This window comes from Labrus mixtus, chromosome 2, assembly GCF_963584025.1.
Source record: "Labrus mixtus chromosome 2, fLabMix1.1, whole genome shotgun sequence".
Taxonomy (NCBI): Eukaryota; Metazoa; Chordata; class Actinopteri; order Labriformes; family Labridae; genus Labrus; species Labrus mixtus.
In genome coordinates this window covers 4,386,270-4,403,995 of record NC_083613.1, presented here as the reverse complement: position 1 = coordinate 4,403,995, position 17,726 = coordinate 4,386,270, and the positions used below count along the sequence as shown (strand labels likewise).

Here is a 17,726-nt window from a genome sequence, read left to right as displayed (position 1 = left end):
TGAAGCTACATAAAACAGAGCATGTACAGTATTTTGATGACCAAAGCCTGGATGTTACTGAGATCTAGGATGAAAGGTCGAACTATTAACTCTCTTTCTGATATCATCTTAGAAATGCCAATCAACCGTGCAGCTTCTCATAGCGGCTGCGCAAGCGGCCTTGTTTAATATACTGACAATCACTCAGACTGAATGAAATCCAATTCCCATGAAACCTGTCCTTTCTCATAATAATTAACATTAATACGAACATGTCTATATATTATTAAAATGAATTCTCAGTAAGTGAGACATTTTGGAAACCTCCTGCAATCAGGTCTTCAAAGACAGTGTTTCCTTTGGCATGATAGCAGTATTGACACATTAATCCTTGAGTAATTTTCCCAGGAACTGATAAGTACTGACATGTTAATACCTCGTAAGGAAAATCTAAATGTCATTAGGTAAGCGTCTTGTATATATCAAATGATCATAATTGGCAAATGGCAAACAACTCAGAGGCTTAAACTGTTTAACAGAAAGAAAAGATTAAATATAATCTCATAGCTGTGAGATAGAATTATAGTTTGAATAGCTCATTAGTTTAACGCTGTTGTTGTGAATATTTTAGGAAGTGCAAAGGATTAAATGACTAAGGGAATACAAGAATTATGACACAACTCTCTTAAACCAAAGTTGTTTTGCATGTTCATGGACATTAAACCGGGAGTCAAAGTAAATGTTAATCCAGAGTTACATTGGCACATAAACAAGGGTAAATACAGTTTATGCCACCGTTCACTGGAGGACTTTTAGAGGACCAAATCAGACACCATCTCACAAATAATAATAATAACTTTATTAATGTAGCATTAAAAAAAAGTGTTTGACAATTAATAAAAGCAAGAAAATTGTTTAAAAAAAAATGCATGCATCGACTAATAATAAAACACATAATCAGGCAAATAAACAGGTATTTCAAATAAACACAAGACACCTGTTACCAATTTGAGGACTAGATAGAAAGAAGAAACCCCTCATCCCAACAACGAAGAGACATAAGGGGAAACAGAAAGGAGATTCTGCAGAGAAAGAGGACAAGGAAGGCAAGGCCAGTGCACAAGCCTAGTTAAGATAGAGCTCACCTCCACGGGGTTAGTCTGTACACAACACGCTCTTTATTCTCTACGGTAAATAACAACAACATCAATTTAACATAAAAGCCTGGTAAAAAAAAGTACACAACAATGCCAGTGGTTAAGAAAAGCCAACGGATAAAAGTGAATTTTAAGAACCGATTTAAAAGAGGACGCTGAGTTTGCCTGCATGACCTTCTACCTGCAGGGAGTGTCACAGCTCTGGGGCTCGAGCTGCAAAGGCTCAGCCCCCTTTTGTGAACAGTCGAGTTTAGAACTGCTAGTTGGGCCCAGGAGGATCTCAGGCAGCGTTAAAGCTCATATGGACTGGAGTTAGTATATCACAGATATTACGGGAAGCCAGCGAAGTCATGCAAGGACAGGTGGAATGTGGTCTCTTCTCTTGCTATTTGCATTGAATGCCCGGAAACAGCGTTTTGAACTACACTGCAGTCTTTGGATGTTACACTTGCTGATGCTGGAACAAAGAGCATTTCAATCAGGAGAGACGTAATTGAGAATGAACAATTATTTATTTAACAATAAATGTGCAACAATTTAGATTTGAATGTGCAAAGTCTTTGGGGGATTAGACTCCAACGTGACGACTTCATGTACTCTGAAGGGTAATGAGGCCGACAGCAGGTTAGGATACCCCCCTATGGAGTCTAGACACTGGTGGTGGTGAAGAGGATGTAGGCTATGATGAGCCTGGATCTGGACTCTGCTGAGCTGGAATAGAGGTGACTGGGACGGTGGTGGGTTGCAGCGGTGCCCTGAAATGACAGAATGACTGTGGAAGAGAGAGAACTGTTTTAGCATTTTGCCGCAGCAGGATGATTGGTTGAGAGAAGTTGTGCCCGAATCTGGTTGGTTAATTTTTACCTGCTTGTGCATATTTCACCTTTTCCACGATGAATGTTGTCTCGTTCTTTGAGTAGAGAGAAAATAGAAAGACTTGCCCTGGAAAGCAAAACAATAACGTAGGACAGAAATAATAACAGAAATTACAAACAAAACTTCAGGTAGGTGAGCCCTCTACTGGATAAAAGCGACACTGAACCTCTTTTCAAAATAAACATTTATATAAATTAATGATTGAGAAAGTAATTCTGATTAAACATTTCGATTATGGAGGATTGTGAAAGTTGTTTTGGGCGGAAAGGGATCGTAATCCACAATATAGTGAGAGCTTAATGTGATTTCCAAAATATTGTTATTTTCAAAAAATCACAAGATAAATAAAATACCAGAATTAAAATTGAAAGTAGAGGTTAAAAATCTGTTATGGAGCTAACGACGAATCTTTAAATTCAGAACAATTGTTGACATGTTTGTCTTGAATATTGTAGGTAATGCTCAGATATAAGCAAAAGTTTAATTAAGTCACAGTCAGTTAATTTTTGGATTAGTTTGTAATCACTAAAGACATAAAACATTTTCTATACCTAGCTCACTTGATCATTAAGTAAAGTGACTTTGCTCTGACACTGGAACTTGTGAATTGCCTTAAACAGAAAAGCTGATTAAATGTGAATGTACCAACATCTAGTGGTAGAAAGATTGCGACTGCAGGCTAGACACCTTTGTAACAGCTCACAGACCCACATCATGTTTGAAGTAAGTTAAACTAGGGCTGTGAAACTCTTGTAATGAGATGTTATAATTAATGGATTATAGTAAAAGTCATAAACTGTGCTGTGGTAGCAGAAGTGCATTAGAGTCATATAGTCTAAAAACGTGGTCAATGTCAGTTAGGGATAAAATTAAGCTTACTTTTACTAACGTTAGCTAACCTGTGGTCATACCAGACCATGTAAGGGAGTGCATATATATAAGTCAGAAGGATGGGAAGAGTGTGAAACTGTTTTTTTTTCTTAAAGTCTGCTCGCTCACAGATGTTATAAATATAAATCACTGTGGGCCACAAAACAGTTATTCTAAAAGTACTAAATGGTACTCATGCAAGCCTGGATTTTTTAAAATGCTGCATGGAAAAGGCATGTTTAACTACTTTGATGTTCACTTGTAGTTTTTAGAGTAAGTCCTGCAACTGAAAAATAAAATGTGAAATGATTATATTTTCATCACTCTGGATGAAGAATAAAACAAAAGTCTTGCCTTTTCCTGAGCCGACTTTCTGAACAGTCCCCCTGAGTACCTTTGATAAAGCAGTGGTGTGTTTCATTCAATTCATGTCCTATGTTAATATTATTTTTGAGATGAGCCATTGCAGCATACTAAATATATTATTTTAAATAGTGGCTCACATAAAAGCATCTTCATGGTGTCAAAAGAAATACCACAGAGAATGAAAATAATCAGATAAAGCAAATCCCTCTGAGTGTTTAAATAACACCACAGCAGCTTTTTTTATAATCTTCTAAACAAAGACAAAGGAAATGAATCAAATGGAAGACAGATGTTTATTCAGATGTTTATTCTCTTCAGAAAATAAAAATAAAGATACAATAATCCCTAACCCAGCAGGACACATGATTTATTTTTTTTTAAATAAGTGTGATTTAATTTAGAGAAAGAGGTCACAGCAGTCACACTGCTTTCAAAATGATACCCAAAACACCTTTAACATGAGAAGCAAACATTATTATTAAGTGATTCAGAATGAATCTCCATTACCTTTATACTATGTGACCTAACTCTCTACTCCAAGTGCCATCTAGTGTGTGAAAGTGGTATTTCAGGATGCAGTTTGGGCTGAATATTCAGTTTGGAGTGAAATCCAAACAAATATCATTTAGGCACAGACAATAATCTGCCTACAAATTTAAAAGCGTTCATTTAATCTTGTTTTATGAAAAAAGAAAACATCAAACTATCAGCACCTTTAAGATGTTGGGAGACATAAACATATCTGAATTTTGTTTTGTTTTGTAATTTGGCTTGGATCTGTTGGTATACTGTCCGTCTACTTTGAGATGATCTCTGAGTCCACGTCTTCTGTACGGCTCACCACTTTTCCATCGACAATCTCCTCGATCACCACCCTTCTCCTCTGGGTAATGACTGGTTTGGCTGCAAAAAAACAGAAGATAATATTTAACATCCTAAAGTTATACAAGCTAAGAGCTAAAAGGTAAGTGTTCATTAGGTAAGGGTATGAGCACTTGAGTACTTGTTGACGTCATTATTGGCAAAAGTTTCACTACTGAAGCACCTGCACGCACATTGTGTGAGGCTACATAGCTCAACTAAGTTAGCGTTACATGCACAACGTTAGCCATGAACAGGGAAAGTGATGTCTGGAAGTATTTTGACAAAAAGACGATAATGTGTAGTGCAAGATAATTGGGCTTACACTCGTAGAATTACTAGTAAGATACTGAGCCCTGTTAGCACACGTCTATGTGATGATACCAATGTGTGGAGAAGAAGAACTGATGAGCGGCACACTGCTAAAAAATATAGCTGGCCACTTCAAAGCAGCTGCTCAGGAGTGGGATCGTGTCTGACTCAAATTTTTTACGGTAAAAAATATATTTATAATTTGCAAGTTTAAAAAAGAATAGAGAGATAGGACAGTGGATAGTTAGAAATCAGGGAGAGAGAGAGAGTGGGGAATGACATGCGGGAAAGGAGCTACAGGTGGGATTTGAACCTGAGCTGCCCGCCTGGAGGAGTAAAGCCTCCACACATGGGGCGCGCGCACTAAACACTGCGCCACCAGCGCCTCTATAATTGGCAAGTTATCAATTACTCGTTTCTATGGTAATGAGAGTACTTGAATATTGACATCAATGAACATGCCAATGCCTAGTGTGTAAGTAAACTTACGTTTGACAACTTCTTTGACGATTGTAGTCGTATAAGTGGACCTGTGGGGAGACAAAAGTTGAGTTTGTGGCATTCAAATATCAAAAGAAATGTGAGTATTTAGGAAATATTGTTATCCACCCTCATGCAAAGAACTGAGGAATCAAATAAAAAATAAATAAATAAATACCTTCTAGCACCTCAAAGTCTACAATTTACACATATCTTGTTTTTTTTTAGTGAGCATTAAATGTGCTGATTTTATTACTTTTGCAGAGAGCCAAACTACCTATTTCCCAGTGTTTCCTAACTTAATGCTAAGCTAAGCTAATGTTATTTTGTTTGGCATCATATTGGTAAGGAGATGGTATTGAGGTTTTTTAGTTTTGCTCTAAGTAATAAAGCTAATAAGAGTAAATCCTAAAATAGACATTTACTTGATAAATGTACATTTTGTAATAGAAATCTCCCTTACTTGACATCTCCATCCAGCAGCCTCCTGTACTCAGCGATCTCCAGCTCCAGCCTCGTCTTGATATCGAGTAGCATTTGGTATTCATTGGATTGCTTCTCGATGTCTGCCCTCATATTACCCAGCTCATTCTCCAGTCTGTTGACTATGAGCTGGAGCTGGCTCATCTGATGGCTGTAGCGGGACTCTGTCTCTACAAGCTGGCCCTCCAAAGCAGATTTCTTCACAGGGAGAAAAAAAAAACGGAGGAGATGCGAGGGTTAATTGAGCACTTATTACTTTTTTTTTTCTTCTCCTGACTAAAGTTGCCTCAGGTTAAAAAAAAGTGTGCAAGCATAAACAAATGATGACTGACAAGTGTAATGTCTAAGAGGCTATTTATAGTGTGGATAGTCAAACATGTAGTCAGACATGTTACTATGGTATGCGTGGTGTACAACTCAGAAATGACACACTTGATTTTGAGAAGAAGAGAACCAGGGTTTTGAAACTGGTACGTGCAGAAAATAAATCATTATGGACATATGCGTTTGAATTACCAGGCTCAACTGGGACTGTAGTTCAATCTGCAGGGCCTGCAGGGTCCTCTTCAGGTCGTTGATCTCAGTTCTGGAGGACTGGAGGGTCTCTGTGCTGGTCACCAACTGCTTGTTCAGTTCATCAAACTGCAAGATAGGAAAAAAAGGTTGACATCATGTATTCATCCAGTTTTTGATAGTCAGTTCTATGTAGACTGAAGATGAGCACAGCTTTATAGGGTTAAACGTTTCCTATGTTCACCTCACCTTGGCCTTGTACCATGCCTCCATCTCACGGCGGTTCTTTTCAGCAATACCCTCATACTGAGCTCTGAGAGCATCCAGGGTCTTGGACATGTCATCCTGAGGTGCGGCGTCCACCTCCACGTTCACAGAGCTGGTATTCAAATGGTTGCGCATGGCTGCAAGTTCCTACAGATTGGGAAAAAAAGAGTCATAGTCAGGTAATGTCAAAGATAAAACCAAAGTATAGAGGAAAAAAAAGAATGACACAGAGCGGATCAGACAACATTTGAAGAGGAACTATTCATCTTTTAAAAGATTTTTAAAAAATCACAATTTCTGTTAAATAACACAGTCATTACCCTATGGGCTTTATTTGATTGATTAAATTTATTTCAGACATATCAAATAAAATCAAACATATCAAAAATACAAAACAAAATGAAAAGCATGAAAATACAATAAACAAAAAACAATGTTCAAATAATTTAAAAAAAAAAAGAAAGAGAAAAAGAAAATTACATACATTCAAGTGATATGCCTGAAAAGGAGTAGGAAGAAGTATAAAACTTATTTAATCCTACCCCTTTTCCACAGCTCAATAATTAATATTTATTAAATTAAATTCCTGTGTTCCTTATAATCTCTATATATACAATCTATCGATATACAATTTGCTATACTATTATTACTATTATTATTATTATTTATATATATTTTTTCCTTCTTAAAGCTCTCCCTCATCCCTGTACCTTTTGAAAATCATTGCTTTGTACATGTTTTTAAACTGGATCATGTTTGGACAATGCTTTAGCTCCGTGCTCATACCATTCCACAGTTTCACACCACCAATTGAAATGCATTGACTTTTTAAAGTTGTGCGAACAGATAGCTTCTTAAAATTTAACTTTTCCCTCAAATTATAACCCCCCTCTCTGTCAAAAAAAAGTTTTTGAATATTACCTGGTAGCAGTTTGTTTCTTGCTTTGAACATGATTTGTGCCACTTGATAGTCAACCAGGTCAATGAACTTTATAGTACGGGAATGTAAAAACAGGAGGTTGGTGTGATCATAATATCCTGCTTTATTGATTGTTCTTATGGCTCGTTTTTGAAGTGTGACTAGTGGTAGCAGTGAGCTTTTGTAAGTGGTCCCCCAGACCTCCACACAGTAATTTAAATAAGGTAAGATCATTGAACAGTAGAGAGTATGCAATGATTTGTGATCCAATATATGCTTTGCTTTACATAGGACTGAGATGCTACGTGACAGTTTAGATTTAACATGTTTTATGTGAGGTTTCCAGCAGAGCTTGTGGTCTATTGTCACACCTAGGAATGTATTTATGACCCAAGATATTTTAATTGTTTCGCTTATGCTATCTTATGTTAGCACATTTTAAATTGATAGACATTGTCAAACACTTCATTGTCTTAAGTAGTCTTTTGACTAGTTCTGCTGTTATACTGTGTCTTACAACATATTATCAGTTCATCTAATATTATATTATTATAATATTCAGTTGATTGATCATTTTTGGAAGCATCCTGGGGCTGTCAGCAGCACCAACTTTGAGATACACAACTTGAAGGCAAAGCAGATGATCAAGTTCTGTATGAACTTAAGATAACATTTATTTTAGGCCTTCTGCCAAATACTTGACTAATTGTCCTCAGAGAACTATTAATGTTGCTTTAACCCTCCAGCAACCAAGACTTGTAGGATGGGATGAGTCATATTTCCCTCTGTTCATGAAAAACAATGTCCAAAAAATATGATTTATTGTTTTCCAGAGCAGAAAATGAAACCATGGATTTATCGATAAGACCCGTTTAATCTTTTTGCTATCTTTGACAATAGTACTTTTAAAATGAATTTGGATAGGAAACAAGCTTGCTGAGATAGTACAATTCCTTACACTTGCCAAACCTATCCTTCTACACTCACCTCTTTATGATTCTTCTTCAGGAAGACCAGCTCCTCCTTGAGACCCTCAACCTGCATCTCCAGGTCAGACCGGGCCATAGTCAGTTCATCCAGGACCTTGCGCAGTCCCATGATGTCTCCCTCCACTGAAGTGCGCACTGCCAGCTCATTTTCATACCTGTTGAAAGAAATGCACATTTAAACTGCTGTATCTGCTCAATTACTGTTACTAACAACAAAAGAAAAAAAAGAGGTGAAGCCAAAACCAGTTTCACCACTTTAATCATTGTGTTGACCGTTACACCCCGGTGACGATATGTCAACTTAGTCTGGAAGCAAATATGTAATGACTTTAATGAAAACAATGTCAATTGTTGGTGGCGGAAAACGTCTGATGTAGCCTTTTCACTCACTTGATTCTGAAGTCCTCTGCTGCCAGCCTGGCGTTGTCGATCTGCAGCATCAGCCTGGCATTGTCCTGGGTGGCAAGACTGATCTAAAATAGAAAGGGGGGCATTGTCAGTAGTTCCTTCTTCCATTATAGCACAAGCACATAGGTGTTTTTGTGAAACTAGACTGGTGCTGGCAGGCTATGCCTTTGATGATCAGTAGAATAGTGTTCTTTATGCCTGACTTTAAATATTGATGGCATCATATTGTAACCAAATTAACTCATTGAGTGTTATCCTTTTTACATTTTCCAACAAGGCGTGTAGCTAGAAGTAAGACAGACAAATAACAAAACAAAACAAAAGCTTTACTGGTAGAGTCCTGTCTTATAAAGGTTAATATCTGTCTGATGTTTTATGATGAATGAGAACACAGTGTCATGGGATCAATGATCCACACCCTGAGGGCACATGACAGTAAAACTACTGACTCGACTTTATAGACTGAGTTAGCAGACTCTATTTGAATGAGGACTCTGTGTTGAAGGGAAATAAGTACAAGATAAACAGTTTACTATGGGATGTACTCAGTGACATGTACAGTCCTCTTTTACATGAGGCCATATGAGGTGAAGTTTTGAATTCATACACCTGATGGAATGATTCGTCTTTAGTTATTGGATCGTTTAAGCTTTTTTTATTGTATCAGATACAAATAATAATTGTTGCTATTTGAAAATGTTTCAAATAAAAAATGATAAATACAGCAGTTCTAGAGATTATATTATCAAAAACTGTCTTTAGGTAAAATGAAGAGTTTGGATATCGGGACAAAGGCAATAAATACATTTTTTTTTAATATTCATAGTAGCCTACTAAACAGTTGTAAAATGAAGGTTAGACTTAGGTTAGATATTGTTAAAACTGTGTAAAGGGGAAGACTTACCTTTCTGCGCAGGTCTTCGATGATCACGTCGAACCTGCTGTAGTCCCTGACGGTGGGGGTCTGCTTGTCGTACCACTCGCGGATTTGACGCTCCAGCAGCGCATTAGCGAGCTCCAGAGAGCGCACCTTTTCCAGATAGGAGGCCAGCCGATCATTGAGGTTCTGCATGGTCTGTTTCTCACTGCCATACATGTTGAAATTGTTGTTGCTGCTGCCACCTGACAGGTCAAAACCAGAGCCGAAGCTGTTGGAGGCGTAAGACACCTTGACGTTCCCACCTGAACCGCCATAGACGCTTGCAGACCGCCTGGGGACCGTGGATGAGGGCAGAGAGAGGACGGAAAATCCCGATTGGCGGAAGGACAAGGCCATGGTGACTTCTCTTCTAACTCAGGTACAGCTCGCAGTGAAAACCCTGTCAAACACAGCCTGTGGTGTGGAGGAGATGGAGATGGAGCTGAAGCGGACCGTCGGGGTTTTATAGCCACCTCCCAGGGCGGGGGGGGGGGGAGCGGCCGAACAGGTGGGTGGAAAGATGCTGTTCGGCAGCATCACAGGTGTGTGACCACAGGGCGTGGGAGGCTGGCTTTCAGGTTTACTGACCGCAATATTTAGCCTTAACGGCTGTCAGGTCGCATTTCTGCTTTATTGTTCTGTGAAGTTGTCACTTTTAATTAAGAATCCACGAAGAAAAGAAATAAGAAGGCAGTATGTTGCAGTGGCGGTTCTAGACCACTTTCACTGAGGGGGCCAAACTGGGGCCATTTGTTTTGTCAGAGGGGAACATTAAACCCAGGTGAAAAATAGACAAAGATGATCACTTTAAAATATATATATATGTCATGCCAAATAATAGCACACAACATAAAATATAATAGATTTATATTTGTTTCAGTAAGAGTATTTAATACTAGATTGTGAGTCCGGTTGTTGAGTCAAATACTGTGTTATTAGGGGGGCTCTTCCTTTTGGAGGGGTGGCCACAGGGGGGACCAAGCTCAGTGTTACAGGGGCACTGGCACCTGTTGGCCCCTACCTAGAACCGCCCATGGTATGTTGACTTTACAAACTTGCATCAAAATACATGATAATGATGTAATTTATTGATTGATAGCCTACTTTTACCCTTGAGTTAACACCAAATGAAAAATGTCTTAAATAAATCAGAATAATAACAACAAAATGGATAAGCTATGTTTATTTTAGCCTGTTGCAAACATTAGCATGCTACCATGTTTACAGTAGGCCTACTGGTGTCAGGTGGTTAGTCAACCTTGTTCGCCTTGTAAGTGAAGGGTGTTATTAAGCTAACATTTGATAATTTTAAGCGCTGGATTGAATTATTAGGCTACACAAACACAATTTGTGTTAAATAAAAGCAACATCAGCATGCCATATATTCTTACAATGACTATGCTCACATGCTAGTTTTAGCAAGTAAAGTAAACCATGCTCCCCCTACATTTAGTGTGTTAGCAGGTTAATCGTTGAATTTCACATGTCATATCAAACTGTTTTCTTTGTAGTTCAGTATTTTGTATATTTGTTTTAAAGAAACAGTTTTTGACCCTTATGAAATATTCTAATGTTTTAAGCTTCGATTGCATTTTCTAACCAAATACGAAACTAGGAATTCACTACAAACTCAAAAACAACAAATGACTGAGGTCTGCAGTTCTCTTTTAGATAAAGACCACGATATGCTTTGTTTTTGTTTGATGATATCATTCAGGTCTATGTTGACCAGTCTGTCAGCATCTTTTAACTCAAGTGACATGTGAAGCTACATAAAACAGAGCATGTACAGTATTTTGATGACCAAAGCCTGGATGTTACTGAGATCTAGGATGAAAGGTCGAACTATTAACTCTCTTTCTGATATCATCTTAGAAATGCCAATCAACCGTGCAGCTTCTCATAGCGGCTGCGCAAGCGGCCTTGTTTAATATACTGACAATCACTCAGACTGAATGAAATCCAATTCCCATGAAACCTGTCCTTTCTCATAATAATTAACATTAATACGAACATGTCTATATATTATTAAAATGAATTATCAGTAAGTGAGACATTTTGGAAACCTCCTGCAATCAGGTCTTCAAAGACAGTGTTTCCTTTGGCATGATAGCAGTATTGACACATTAATCCTTGAGTAATTTTCCCAGGAACTGATAAGTACTGACATGTTAATACCTCGTAAGGAAAATCTAAATGTCATTAGGTAAGCGTCTTGTATATATCAAATGATCATAATTGGCAAATGGCAAACAACTCAGAGGCTTAAACTGTTTAACAGAAAGAAAAGATTAAATATAATCTCATAGCTGTGAGATAGAATTATAGTTTGAATAGCTCATTAGTTTAACGCTGTTGTTGTGAATATTTTAGGAAGTGCAAAGGATTAAATGACTAAGGGAATACAAGAATTATGACACAACTCTCTTAAACCAAAGTTGTTTTGCATGTTCATGGACATTAAACCGGGAGTCAAAGTAAATGTTAATCCAGAGTTACATTGGCACATAAACAAGGGTAAATACAGTTTATGCCACCGTTCACTGGAGGACTTTTAGAGGACCAAATCAGACACCATCTCACAAATAATAATAATAACTTTATTAATGTAGCATTAAAAAAAAGTGTTTGACAATTAATAAAAGCAAGAAAATTGTTTAAAAAAAAATGCATGCATCGACTAATAATAAAACACATAATCAGGCAAATAAACAGGTATTTCAAATAAACACAAGACACCTGTTACCAATTTGAGGACTAGATAGAAAGAAGAAACCCCTCATCCCAACAACGAAGAGACATAAGGGGAAACAGAAAGGAGATTCTGCAGAGAAAGAGGACAAGGAAGGCAAGGCCAGTGCACAAGCCTAGTTAAGATAGAGCTCACCTCCACGGGGTTAGTCTGTACACAACACGCTCTTTATTCTCTACGGTAAATAACAACAACATCAATTTAACATAAAAGCCTGGTAAAAAAAAGTACACAACAATGCCAGTGGTTAAGAAAAGCCAACGGATAAAAGTGAATTTTAAGAACCGATTTAAAAGAGGACGCTGAGTTTGCCTGCATGACCTTCTACCTGCAGGGAGTGTCACAGCTCTGGGGCTCGAGCTGCAAAGGCTCAGCCCCCTTTTGTGAACAGTCGAGTTTAGAACTGCTAGTTGGGCCCAGGAGGATCTCAGGCAGCGTTAAAGCTCATATGGACTGGAGTTAGTATATCACAGATATTACGGGAAGCCAGCGAAGTCATGCAAGGACAGGTGGAATGTGGTCTCTTCTCTTGCTATTTGCATTGAATGCCCGGAAACAGCGTTTTGAACTACACTGCAGTCTTTGGATGTTACACTTGCTGATGCTGGAACAAAGAGCATTTCAATCAGGAGAGACGTAATTGAGAATGAACAATTATTTATTTAACAATAAATGTGCAACAATTTAGATTTGAATGTGCAAAGTCTTTGGGGGATTAGACTCCAACGTGACGACTTCATGTACTCTGAAGGGTAATGAGGCCGACAGCAGGTTAGGATACCCCCCTATGGAGTCTAGACACTGGTGGTGGTGAAGAGGATGTAGGCTATGATGAGCCTGGATCTGGACTCTGCTGAGCTGGAATAGAGGTGACTGGGACGGTGGTGGGTTGCAGCGGTGCCCTGAAATGACAGAATGACTGTGGAAGAGAGAGAACTGTTTTAGCATTTTGCCGCAGCAGGATGATTGGTTGAGAGAAGTTGTGCCCGAATCTGGTTGGTTAATTACTTAAAGAATAAAAGCCCATTATCAGCTGATCACCAGAGCAGGTAGACAGAGGAAGTAGTTTAGGTTGAAGTGAAAGAATGAATTAATTTGTGAAAGAATATAACCAGTCTTCCTGTCTGAACTTACGCTGAGCTCCATTACAATAGCCAAGGCTGGAAGAAATGAATGCATGTATGAGTTTATCGAAGTCACCAGGGGCCCATTGCACCTACAGGGTTAACGCCTGGTCTTAAGCTAAGTCAGTCTTAACTTGCCGTTCTAAGTCCAACCTGACACGACCGCTGCAACAGCACGGCTTAAGCCTTCTCTTCACTAAGACCGGTCGTAAATCTTACGCCTAGGCAGGAGTCCTGGCCCTCACTATCGCAACAACATTAGACACAAGTAAGAGAAAAGTGTTAATGATGGCATACCTAATTTACAGGCTTTACAATGAGCGGTTTAGTTGGGAGAGAATTGTAAGGGATCAATTCACTGGACATATAGTTGATGAGGAACTGATTGAGAGGTTTTGATTCTATAGGAGGGCCTGAAGAGCTGTCACCGTACTTACAGTTTGTGTCGGACTGAAATGCAACACCGTCACCAATGCTGCAGCTGCTGATAGTACTTCATTTTTTTTGCAAACAGTGCTTTTTAAAACAGTGCTGGAGACATGATTGGCATCCACAAGTCCACCACCTGTCAGGCCCATCCGCAGGGGGTCACTGGCACTAAGCTGCCGTCGGCCTTTTTATTAAACATTATTTCCACCAGACCTCTGGCCTCCTTGGCATCGTGGGCTGCATCGATGGAACTCCATCTGAACATGTATTTTTTTTTAAACCACAATGTACCCCCCTATAAATGTTCAGATTGCTCGCAACAACAAATATAACATCATCCTGATGCAAGTGTCCTTGGGGAAAGGAAAGGAATTATCAGATTTTGGTTAGTTGTCTCAGTTGAGCAAAGCAGGAATGCATAGGTTTACCTGGGTATCAAAAGATAGCTCCGAGTCAAATTTGACCCCTAGGTTGAAGGCACTAGCAAACATTATTTGATAGGACAAGCTAGTACTAGGGGGCGGAGGTACTAATTAGCACTTCAGATTTGGAGTCATTGAACTGTAAAACTTTTTTTGATATACATCTTTAATTTCTAGCAGGCAGATTTTTACAGGGCATAGAGTTGAGTGTCATCTGTGTAACAATGAAAGTCTGCACCGTGTATTTGCAGTATTGGTGCCAGGGGAAGCATGGAATCGTTTGTGCGTGACTTCCAACCTCCAGACTCCATGTTTACATTACACCTGGTTTAGTGTTTCCTGTTTGATGCTGGGAAAAGGTAACTATCCATGAACTTCATGATTCACTGATTTTTGAAGTCAGGACTAGGAGCCTAAGGTCACAATATACATGTTGGATTGTATCCCTGACATTTGAGCAAGGACTTGGATTGCAATATTCCAGCACTGTGTTTGTGCCCTCAACTGTGAAGTTGCTTGGGAAACAGTATGCTGTAAGGCTGAAATAGAGAGTAAAGGTCAATTTTCCACAAAATTAACATCATCATTTGAAATAGTTGTTTTTAGACTCAGTTCTGTATGAGAGATAGAACAAAGTCTGATTTTGCAAGGGGGACCTAAACAGGGTAGGAGAAATGTATTGTTGCTACCGGGGTACCAGGGTACTGGTTTAGCTCAGTTAGAGTTAGAGCAGGGGACCCATATACAAAGGCTGCAGTCCTTGAAGCATCAGCTGCAGGTCTGAATCTGGGCCTTGGCCCTGTGATGCATGTCTATCCCCCTCTTTCCTTCCCACCTTTACGGTCCCTCTTCAGCTGTCCTATCAATTCAGTTAAAAAACGCCGAGAAAAAAACAACAAATCTGACAAAACAGCAGAACTTTGCTGGCATATGCTTCTTTTTTAAGTGACAGTCTGGTCTGACATTGTAATTGGGGTTGTTCATGTTTTCACTTTATCACACGTCGCCAGGTGAGAGCAAAGAGAGATGCGCCTCTTCTCAGTTTACCTTCTCACTTTCCAGACATACCTCCACCCCTTCAACCAGTCCTTCTGTTGACCCCACAACCAGCCGGTGACAACAATAAGTACACAGCCCCGACTTGTTCATCTGTCTGACATACAGTACTTGCCCTTCCTCGATGAACATGACAGCTCAGTGTGCCACTCCCAGGGTAATTGTTTTGTTAAAATCAAGCTCTGTGTAATCCTGGGGTGCTTTCCAAAATGTCTGAAAGGCTTTGAATAAGATAATAGTTGTTTTTTTTCAGTCACCTTACTTCTTTTTGAAAATAATATGTAATGGTACTGATTTTAATGATTTTTTAAAAAGTTGCCTCAGGTGGTGAGTCTTAAAGGAAAGTATACAAGCAGCTCATTACACACAATTTTAAATTCCATTTGATATTAGCTTTTCTTTTGAATAATTTTCAGGCTTTTAAAGCAATGTGGGATGGAAAAAAATAATCTTGATGGACCTGAACAACCCATAGTTACTTAATTATGTTTTCTTTGTGGCTAATTTTCATCTGACTTTCCCAGGCATTCTCTGGTGGAGACACCCTGAATGTTTCATGTATGAGATAAATTAAGCCGTTCCCTTCATTTTTCTTCATTGTAAATGTGTTGAACACCTACAAAGGTATGTCTTTCATCTGTGTGCAACTATAGTATAAACTATGTTGTGACTGGAATGTAGTGCGTCTGTTATTCTTATTAGAGGGAAACCGCAAATGCCTAATTGTTTGTACTCAGTGGTATCAGCACTGAAGTAAAAAGGTGTGGAGCGTTTGTTTGTTTTGTAAGCATTAAAAGAGAAAGCTGTTATAAAAGCGCTTCAGCAAGTATTAGCATTGACCTTGTTATTCCTGAAGTGTGAGAAACTCAAATGATGAAATCCACATTGAGGTCCACTACATAAAGAGGATCAGACACATGCATACATGGTCAGAAAGGTGAAAACTAAATCAAACTAAATAAATGAGTTTCTCCTCCAGGACTGCTCGCTTACATGCAAAATTTCTGACTATGTTATTGAAGTTACATCACTGGTTGCGCTTTCAAAACAAGTGGAAACCAAGGGGAAAGTTAGAATAATTTGAATTTAAAGATGCAGGAGTCTAATAGAAGCGCTACGGCCTAGTTTGTGGCCCCTCTCTCCCTTTAGGAAAGCAATGGCTTAGCCTGCACAGGAACTTCAATCACTTACATGTCTGCTGCAGGTTACAGGTTTGCATTTCATTTTCATCTGAAGTTACATGGGAAAAATATTTGAATTTATAGTGATTGAATTTGAGGTGGCGATACCCAGAAACCTTTTTGTAAGATACTTATTTCTTCTATAGCAATTAACCACATTGTTGTTTAAAGCTCGGCAGTTTTTAGTTTCAGTGTCAGTTAATTTTAGGATGATTCTTTTTTTTTTAACCATTATCGATACAATTTTACCATATTTTTGTCTTCTTGTAAAGATGTTAGTAGTAATGAAAAGAGTGTGTGTGCTTATTTAGCCACATATAAGCTATATACGAGTTTAGTTTGAACTCCAGTGTGTTATAAACAGTTGTTAACACTGTCTGTAGAATGATAATGAACAGTTAGGGTAAAGTGTGTTTTAAACAGCTAGTCCCATGAGGGCAATAAGGACTGCGACCCAAACCCCAAACTATTAGCTGAAAGGTAATTTGCTGCTACATGTGACCCTTTCTACATAATACAGTCAATTAGCACACTGTATTAAAATATTGATTAGTGCAACGTTAAATGGTACAATAATTATAATGGGTGTTGTCAATAAAACCATTAATAACTGGTAAATAGTTTTTATGAGGGTCACAGGAAAAGTTATGTGATGTGCTCTTGTGTTATGGTTGTCTCTGTCTTTCAGTGAGCAAAGCACATGCCTGTTTTAGCTGAACAGAGCCCCTAAAGCAAAGTCTGGTGAAGAGTTTATGATAGCTAATCCCTTCTGTGGTTTCGGCTCCAAACCACCACAATACCTCCCAACCCAGAACTCAGGCTTGGGTAATTATATCATGTTCAGACAAAAATCTTCCAGGCAAAGTGTTTGATGGATAATTGTTAGATTATTGGATCAACGCTATTATATGTTTTGACAACAGTCGTTTTCTTTCTGTCTTTTTTTTCAACATTTTTCGTGAAAGGCTCCTTGTGCAGAAAACGAGGCATCACGTGAGAAATGATCAAAGAGTTCCTATAGGCGCCCACCCATGAGGAAACTGCGGCAGAGGAATGTAAAGTCAGGTCAGGTACACAAGGGAGCTCTTCACTGTTTAGCTTTAACCCTGTAATCTGAGGCTGGTTTGTTTTTTGTTTTCCTTCTCTTGTATGCAGTGTCCACTTCTGAAGCCTCCATCTCTGCTCCTGAAATCTGGCCAACAAGCCACCACCTGCTATTTCCCATAGCCCTCAGTTACATGATTCCACAAGCCAAACACTCCTGTGGATGTCGTGCGACGGCGTATTCTTGGATCTATGTGGGAGCACATGACGTCTAAAAACAGGCTGAGTGACATTCCCAGTTTGTAGTCATAGCAGGAAA

General features: G+C 38.8%; 1 protein-coding gene and 1 long non-coding RNA gene across 2 annotated transcripts; both read right to left on the bottom strand.

Annotated features, from left to right (window-relative positions):
* Positions 1-816: 816 nt before the first annotated feature.
* Positions 817-17,615, bottom strand: LOC132981885 (uncharacterized). The gene is made up of 2 exons (XR_009674658.1): positions 12,480-17,615; positions 817-1,301 (listed from the first exon to the last, which is right to left on the bottom strand). It is a non-coding gene; the product is annotated as an uncharacterized LOC132981885 (long non-coding RNA).
* LOC132981725 (keratin, type I cytoskeletal 13-like) lies at positions 3,442-9,840 on the bottom strand. The gene is made up of 8 exons (XM_061047750.1): positions 9,385-9,840; positions 8,463-8,545; positions 8,071-8,227; positions 6,147-6,311; positions 5,901-6,026; positions 5,365-5,582; positions 4,911-4,951; positions 3,442-4,151 (listed from the first exon to the last, which is right to left on the bottom strand). Exons 1-8 carry the CDS (start codon positions 9,754-9,756, stop codon positions 4,045-4,047), a joined length of 1,269 nt encoding a protein of 422 aa, XP_060903733.1. The 5' UTR covers positions 9,757-9,840; the 3' UTR covers positions 3,442-4,044.
* Positions 17,616-17,726: the final 111 nt, after the last annotated feature.

What these genes read in the sequence shown, in the direction of transcription:
- LOC132981725 (XM_061047750.1), bottom strand. Translation starts at nt 9,756, where the DNA reads ATGGCCTTGTCCTTCCGCCAATCGGGATTTTCCGTCCTCTCTCTGCCC. An exon ending in TCGAAGACCTGCGCAGAAAG is followed by an intron (nt 8,546 to 9,384) that starts GTAAGTCTTCCC and finishes TTTCTATTTTAG; the next exon opens with ATCAGTCTTGCCACCCAGGA. An exon ending in CTGCTGGATGGAGATGTCAA is followed by an intron (nt 4,952 to 5,364) that starts GTAAGGGAGATT and finishes GTCTCCCCACAG; the next exon opens with GTCCACTTATACGACTACAA.